We start from the raw sequence: 8,731 nt of genomic DNA on the forward strand, positions 1-8,731 counted from the left end.
TTTTAAAAAAAAATGCTGCTTTGAGGTATGCATCACTTTGGCAGTCTCTTGGATGCATCAAGTCGATAGATAGGCGCTATGAAAAATTCTGACTTCGAGTACTTACGTACGTTTCTTACTCCTAAGCCTTTGGTCATATCATTTAAAGGTATTAAATATTTTAGTAATGATTTTCTCAATTTCTTAAAATAATCTAATCCATTAAGCTATTTGTAAATAATATGTGTGACTAATAATTGTATGTGTGACATTTCAGTTATGGAAGAATTTTTCAGATAATCATCAACAAAATCTATTCAACAAGTATGTATAATTATGACATAGGTTATAATATGAAAGTTTATGTTAATTTTCGAAATTATTAAAACTCAAAGCTTAATTTTTCCACTATTTTTTTATTTCACTTAGCTGTTTATTCTTTAGAAAACATTTTTATTGAATTCATACAAAAATAATATTAAATTTGTTTAAAGTATTTTCAAAATATTTTTTCAAAATATTTTTTTAAAATATTTTTTTAAGTAAGTTTAAAGAATTGTGTTGATTTTATAATATCTAATGAAATAATTATGCCATAACTATTATCTTTAAAATGTAGTAGTTTAATGTTAGAATCTCAGAGATGAAAAGCGTGGGAAAATAGCCACGTTTTACAGGTTTCTAATCACAAAATATTAGCCTTTGCTTTTAGATGAAACAATTTAAATAAAAAAAGCTGCATTTTATCTTTTAATCAAATAACCTTTTTTAGTTAAAGAAAATTTTAAGATTATTGTTATCTACATTACTTTACATAAAAAACGACACGACAACTTAGTTGTCACGTTTAGAAGGAAAAAAACAGGTAAGTAATATTTCTGAATATATTTTATAATATAATATCTATAAAAGATAAAAATACAAATATTTGCTTCGTCAATCTAATGTATACTGCTTTTTATTTTACTCCAACCTACGCCATTTGGTATGGCCTCTCTTCCATTATAATGACAGATACATTAAGTCTCGTTTTCAACGCCACAGTTGTAATGCTAGTTTAGAGCCCATTGAAGCTTCCTCATTAAACAGTTCAATCAAATGTAGCGACCAAAATTTAGTTCCTTTTTTCATTCCCATTAAAGTCACTTTTAAAAATGTGTGAAACATCTTTTTGCTTTCAAAACAAATGCTTCTTCTGAAAATTAATGATTTCATTCCGAAAAAAATTCCAAGGAAATTACTTAAATACTTTTTCTCTTAATGTTATCGCATATTAAATGTAAAACATCTTACATTTCCTTTTAAAAGAAGGAGAGTGAAGCAATCGTTCTATATCAGGGGTTTCCAACTGGCAGCCCGGGGGCCGCATCCGGCCCGCGAAGCCTTTTTTTGTGGCCCGCGAATTAATATATATTATTAGACATTTTTTTGCGGACGATTTATCTATATGGGTTTGAAATACTTTTTTCGTTAATAAAAACCTAATTTCTTCGTTTCTGTGAAATTTAACACACCAACGAAGCAAATAAATTTATTTCTCTGGTTTTGCATCCAAGAAAATATTTATTCAAATACAAAAATAATCGTGTATGTTGCTCTTTTTTATTTCGTTTTTTTGTATTTTGGGAATATAATTTTGCATGTGCATATTAGAAATTTTCTCGAAGAAATTCTCCGATTTAACTTCTTTAAACCACTCATTTTGGACGAAAATATTTACACACTCATTTGTAAATTTTGAATTTAAAATGTAAATATCTATTCTCTGGTGGTTGCAGTAGACAAACCTGAATTTTCTCATCGAATATTTTGTGTGCTACTAGGAAAATTTTAATGCCAACTTTTTTAAAGTTTTATATCATAACAATTATATATCTGTCGCACATTAATTGTTTAACACATAAGTGCATATTAAAGTTATTGCAGCCCGAATTTTTATTATTTATTTAATATTTCTAACAATATTATTAATATGCAACTAAATATTTTTAAAAATCTACTTCTTATTTTAATTTGTTATTCAGTACTTTTGTTTTGTACAACTTGGTAAAAATCTGACACTACTATTTAATGTTCCTTCAAACATAAAAGAGTCCTACATAAAATTATGATAAAGTTACGGTCCACCATTTGATTTGTGTTTTCAATTGTGGTACCCGGCCTCATGTAAGTTGGAAACCCCTGTTCTATATCATAGTTTCCCAGGTTCTTATCTAAAGTGGTCAAGAACTAGTATTCTTGACATCTGAGTAAATATTATCGAAAAAATTATCTCATGATGTAACGATCTCACTTTATAACGTCCATTTTTGCTTGGCCAAAAGGGGTTGTTATATCCGATGGACGACAGTAACTCGTAATAAAGCTGAAATGTGTTTTAAATGCGTTTGTGCTGAAATGCGTTTTATGCGTGAGCCTTGTTTAAAAAAAATACTAAAGCGTTCAACCCTTGCCTGTTATTTCCTCCCCCCTCCAGGAAGTGCTTACGTGTTCTTTGCAAGCCACATCTCTAGCTCGTCTTGCCCAAATTTTATTTAAATACCCCCAACATTTCTCATTTAAACTCTTTTTTATTTCCTTATCGATGCAGTAGAAGAGTCCCTCTCATGATCGCTGTTGCTCGCTTCGTAATTTTGCTGAAAATTGGAGTTTTAGCAAAAGAACTATAAAAAGCATGTAATTATTTGTGCCATTTCGAACGCTAAATAACCCAACATTCGAGTAGATAACTTTTATCATAAATATTTTATTTTAGGGACATTTAAAAATGGCAAACCTTTGGTTCACTCTTGCAGTTTGCGCTATCTCTTTAGTAACATTATCAAGAGCTGATGACGACTTAAAATTTGTAAAAGCAATTTGTGGTAATTGTTATTTTTGTATTATAATTATTTCAACATGAAAAATTTATATTGTTAAAAAAAAAGAAACTTGTTCTAACTCAGAGTTCGCATAATCAATGTGTGCTTGTTTATGTAATATTGTAATTCAATATGAAAATTTTGCATAGCTAATAAGCCTCTTTTTTTCTAAATCAAAACTTATATAACAAATAGTAAGACTTAAACCCATATTCTTTATTATTCAACGTGAAAAAATCAATATTGTTGGGAAAGTCATTTTTCTTAAACTTTTAGAACAAACTAGTGGGTTGCGCCCCCTGCTCGCTAGCGCTCGCCAATATATATATATATATAGATAATGTGCGGTATAAGTATTTTCTGCATTACAGTATTTTAACAAGAAAATTTTGCATTGTTGGAAACGGTTTTTTTTACTAAACCGTAATTTTTAAAACAGTAATTCGGTAAGAGATGGATATCTTAGTAATTTGCAAGCAGGTAAAAATCTCCAAATTTTGAGTTTTCTTATTATAATTAATTAGTAGGCTTTTTTGAATTCATGACTGACAAATGGATTCCAACTATTAGAAACGATCTTCAACAAACAAATTTTAAAAAAACACTAAGAACTACTTACACGTGTAAAAAATTTAACGTGAAAAATAATAATAATAAATGTAAAATGTAAAAGTTAAATGCAACTGTAAAATGTAAATGCAAAATGTGAATGTAAAATGTAAATGTAAAATATAAATGTAAAATGTAAATGCAAAATGTAAAATGTAAATGTAAAATGTAAATGTGAAATGTAAATGTAAAATGTAAATGTAAAATGTAATAAATGTTACGCAAAACGTAATAGTGAAGATTAATTCTCGATTTCAATGCACTGTTTATTTTAATTGACTGTTTATTAATACTCGTTTATTTTCTATAGCTAAAAACAATGATAATCTGCTGAAGGACTTGGCACTGTGTGAAGATTCATTTGGATCAGACAATGTAAGTAACTACGTACAGAAAACATTCTCAGAACATAAACCAGTTAAAAGAATTAAAAACATTTAAAAAACAAACGAAAGAATGAAAGCATGCTCTAAAAATCTAATTTTACGGTACTGACAAAGAAACTCTTATTTACATAAATTGACCTTCTTGTTAAAATGTTTTAAATCTAAAGTCGTAACTTTCAGTCATAAATAAAATGGAAATGTCAATTAGATATCAAAGATAACCTTTATTAGTCCCTTCTTTTAGCTAAAGAGAGATTTAGCAATACCGATTCACATCCCCTCAAATTCGCGAACATTTGTTAACTGCGCATGCTTAAGACATATTCTTCAAACTACGCGTGCTCAGTTACTCCAGGACATATGAACTTTGAAAGCTTTGGTTTGAAATGGTATTTCTAAATCTATTGTTAAATCTATTGTTTATCTATCTCTATTGTTAAATGATAAGGCCTTAGGCTGAAGACTTTTTAACAGCAGAAAAGAGGGTATTACTTAATCTCTCTACTACCTAAATATTATTTCAGCATGAATATCAATTTTTAAAACTTGGTTCATTCGATATCTTTACAGTAAGTAATTACACTATGTACTATTATGATAGCCGTCGAGACTTTTACGTGCAGATAAAAACTAAGTAGAAAAGCTATTAAATTCGATGAAATTTACAATGTGATTTGTTATACTATATACCATCATATGTCATTACTTAATAAAATATTTTAACAAACGGGTAGGTTTTTCCATGTGATAAATTGTGTAAACATTTAATAAATATTTCAGAATATTTGTTTTTTAGTATTTGGCGATACTTAAAATTGGCGTCTCAAGAAGGTCTACCTTCGTCTCTTTCACAACTATGTAACAGAAGTGTCTATTACTTTTAACTGTATATTATTATAATAATAATGGACTATAACTAAGAAATGTCACTAACACTTTCTATATTGTTTTAGGGATTTCAATAAAACATTAATTTATAATTCCTGTTCTTTAAAAATCAATGCCATACGCATAATATTAAAAAAAAATTATGAGGCTCGTTTCAATTAGTATAATATATTAGTATAATATATTAGTATAATATATTAGTGTAATATATCAGTATAACAGATTAGTATAATAAATAAAATTAAACAATATGAATAATATTTCAAAATAACCGAGATAATAACATTATGAATAATATTTATCTCTCGATTATTAATAACATGATTTATTATATTATAACTCATAACTAAAAATACTAAGACGGAACTAGATTAATAGTTTATTGTTGTGTATCAGGCCGTTTCATTATGCTCGAAAGTTCTGCCCAAAAAAAAACCCAAAAAAATATACTGTCTTATGCTGGTACCGCCTTCTACGTTAACAGTGATTGCAGCTATCTGCACCACTTAATGCTGGTTGTATCTAAGCAAAGCCCATTTTTCAAATAAAATATTTGCTTTAAAATTAAAATATTATTTACCTTGTCTAAAAATTATTTGTGCCACTCAGTCTAATAGATAGCAAGAGATTTTAAAAGCTAAGCTATAAGTATTTTTATATGTTAGAGATATTCTTTGTAAATTTGAGCATCTTTACTTCTCTGTTATATAATAATATTACATTTAAAGTGTTGAAGTGGATTTGAAAGAAATATTGCTTAATTTAAAACTAATTATTATAATGCATTTAATCATTTCAAAAGTATGATTGCGTTCTTTATAATATCAAAATCTATTTAACTATTCCAAGGCTGCTAATGAAACTTATCATCAAACCTTAGTATGACCAAAAATCATGCACCTAATACAAGTGTTATATAGTGTAAACGATTATAATTATGCTAGTAGAGCCCTCTAGACCTCTAGATTTGAGTGTTATAAGAAATTAAATTGATGTAATCAAAAAACTTTCATACAAATGGTTGAAGTTCAGATTCTGGCTTTACATACACAAAGCAGATTGACTGATTTTATTCTGATATTTACTACAATTAGCAGTTTTGTTTCCACGAGTGAAATATAGCAATAAACCAATTTGCAATATTATTCTTTATAATTATTAATGAAGAATATTTCATTTTATGGTAAAAAAATTATCAAATGTAAAATTTCGAATATTTGTAGTTTAACTCTTATTTATTCACTTACAGAAATAAATACCCAAAGAGTTTTCCCCAGATTACTACATTACAACTTTTTTTTTCTAATTTTCACCATTAAAGGAAAATTTATGAAATATTATGACTAGAAATAATCTAACAATATAATAAATCCCTGGAATTAAAATAATAAGTTTTAATTTGCAACGCTATTAAAATATTTTACCTCAACATTGTGCACTTAAATCTAACGCTTTTTTTTTCAGAAACAAAGAGTAGCAAAAATTTGCTATGCCAGAGTAGCACCTGAGACTGGTGGGGACACATTTGAATTTTCAAAAAGAGTCTGCAAGGACCTCTCTCTTTTGGAAGCAGTAAGAAATTAAAAGCCATTCTGTCTTTACATCCTATTAAAAGCATTTGCTATATACAGGATATTCCTTAATGAGTACCCAATATATATATATATATATATATATATACAGTGGCGTAGTTTTGGGGGGGGGACAAACCCCCCCCGAAATTATTCGTAACTTGTTTAATCAAAATGGACAACTCTATAAAAATAAATACAATTTAATTTACAAGTGTTTTTTTAAATAAAGAAATAAAAATTAATAATAAAAATAAAAATTAATAATAAATATAAAAATAGTATCAATATTCTTCATCTATGCAAAAAACAATTGTTAGTTTCTTTTTCATTTTACACGTGACCACGCGAGTAATATTGCTGACGAGATCAATTTCAAGGCCGCTGTCTCAACCAATCTCCAGCGTTAGGGGGTAAAAATAAAAGAGATGGGAAAAAAGAATTTTAGTTTATGTTAGTGATTGATTCTTTCGATTATAATCATGGATCGTTGGCTAATTAAAAGGCCAAGAATTGAAACAAATAATGACAAAGATATTGACTCCGTTTCGATAAACGATTGTTTCACTAATATGGAATGTTGTTCGAGTTCAGGAAATAACTCAAAAACAGCAGGTAAGCAATATTTTTTTGTCAAATTTTATTATTCCAGTTTAACTTTCTTCTGATTTTTGCTAATAACGTATTTTCTTGAAAAGAGAATTTTCATTATTATAAATTTTAATTTCCTCAGCATAAAGAAAAGCAAAATAAAAATAATATTTTTTTTGTTGACTTTAAATTATTTTATTACACTTGATTCTGTTCTATTTGCTTGATTTAAAATTATTTCATATTGGACATGCCGAAAGATATAAAATAATTGAATAATCGTATATAATAAACATTTACATATTTGAAAGAATTATCTTTCAGAATATTTTTTTTTTACATTTCAATTATTCTTATAAATATGTATAGTTCTATTCTAGATTCCTTCAATTATACACTTAAATATCGAGTTGAAACAAAATTATAAACATTTTTTTTACCCATCAAATATTTTTTCCAAATTATAAGCGTTACAAATCGTTTTTTTTTTCAAACGTATACATAAATAGTGCTTCTTTTCTTCCGTTTCTAACAGCTTTGCCCATTTCGTTTTTGAGGTGATTATTTACTTTGTTAGCAATTTTAAATGCGAATCGTATGAACGGCTTTTCTTATTCAATACTGAAAGTTTTTTTTATATTTTCAAGTTTCAAATTTGCTTTAATTTTTAAAACTTTCCTTTGTTTCACATTTTCATTAAAAACATAATTTTCATTGCAGTTTTAAATGAATCAGTTATCGAAAGTGGAAGTGATCCGATGTTAAAAGATATTTCGCGTTTAGAGCATAGTAAAAAATACACTGATGAAGAAAAATGGGAAATTTTAAAAAATCGTTGTATGCCAAATGAATCATTTAAGTTTCCTACTAGTGGAAAAAGAAAATTAAAATTTCAAAGAAAATGGCTGTTAGAATTCCCTTGGTTAGAATATTCAGGAAATTTGGACGGTGCATTTTGTCGATATTGTTTTTTCTTCTGTAGTGAAGAAGTAGGTAAGGGGAGCCATACAGTGCCAAATTCTCTTGTGAAAAAGCCTTTTAATAAATGGAAAAACGCTAAAGAGAAGTTTAATTATCATCAAAATTTAGACTATCACAAAAATGCATGCGTGTCTGGGCAACATTTTATAAGCATTAATGAAAATAAAATTCCTAACGTACATCTTCAACTTGACACTGCGAAACAAGTCACAATTAAAGAAAATAGAAAAGTGTTAACATCAATCATCGAAACTATAATTTTAATAGGCAAACAAGAATTAGCTTGCCGTGGTCATTGTGACTCCGGACCGATAACGATGAAAGCTCCATGCCACAATGATGGAAATTTTAGATCTCTACTGCGCTTTCGAATGGCAGCGGGGGATGAAAGTCTAAGGCAGCATTTTGCTCGAAAGGAAGCCGCTTCTAAAAGCCGCTACGTAAGTCCTCAAATCCAAAATGAGCTCATTGAAATTTGTGGAAGGACTATTTTAAAAGAGCTTGTTGTTAAGATCAACAAGTCTGAATGCTTCAGCATATTAGCTGATGAAACTCCAGACGTTAGCGGGGTTGAACAATTATCACTGTGTGCCCGATATTTAGAAAAAACCGAGCAAGGACTAGTTTTGAGAGAAGACTTTTTGACTTTTGTGCAAGTTGATGACGTCACTGGAAGAGGATTATCAAATAAATTAATCAATACTTGCAAAGAATTAAATTTAAATTTGAAGTTTTTAAAAGGTCAAGGATATGATGGCGCGTCTTCAATGAGCGGAAAGTTGCAAGGGTGTGCAGCTCGTATTAAGGAGATGTATCCACAAGCTTTATACGTTCATTGTGCAAGCCATTCTCTTAACTTAGCCTT

At 28.4% G+C, this 8,731-nt stretch overlaps 1 protein-coding gene across 1 annotated transcript in view; it reads left to right on the forward strand.

Moving 5' to 3' along the window:
* Nucleotides 1–726: 726 nt before the first annotated feature.
* Nucleotides 727–8,731, forward strand: part of LOC107451430 (uncharacterized) — a 14,177-nt gene continuing 6,172 nt past the window's right edge. The window contains exons 1-4 of the mRNA XM_016067517.3: nucleotides 727–844; nucleotides 2,735–2,843; nucleotides 3,760–3,824; nucleotides 6,188–6,295. Of these exons, the coding sequence (XP_015923003.1) occupies nucleotides 2,747–2,843; nucleotides 3,760–3,824; nucleotides 6,188–6,295 (270 nt within the window). The 5' untranslated portion in view covers nucleotides 727–844; nucleotides 2,735–2,746. The remainder of the gene's footprint in view (nucleotides 845–2,734; nucleotides 2,844–3,759; nucleotides 3,825–6,187; nucleotides 6,296–8,731) is intronic.

Source organism: Parasteatoda tepidariorum, chromosome 4, assembly GCF_043381705.1.
Source record: "Parasteatoda tepidariorum isolate YZ-2023 chromosome 4, CAS_Ptep_4.0, whole genome shotgun sequence".
NCBI classification, from domain to species: Eukaryota; Metazoa; Arthropoda; class Arachnida; order Araneae; family Theridiidae; genus Parasteatoda; species Parasteatoda tepidariorum.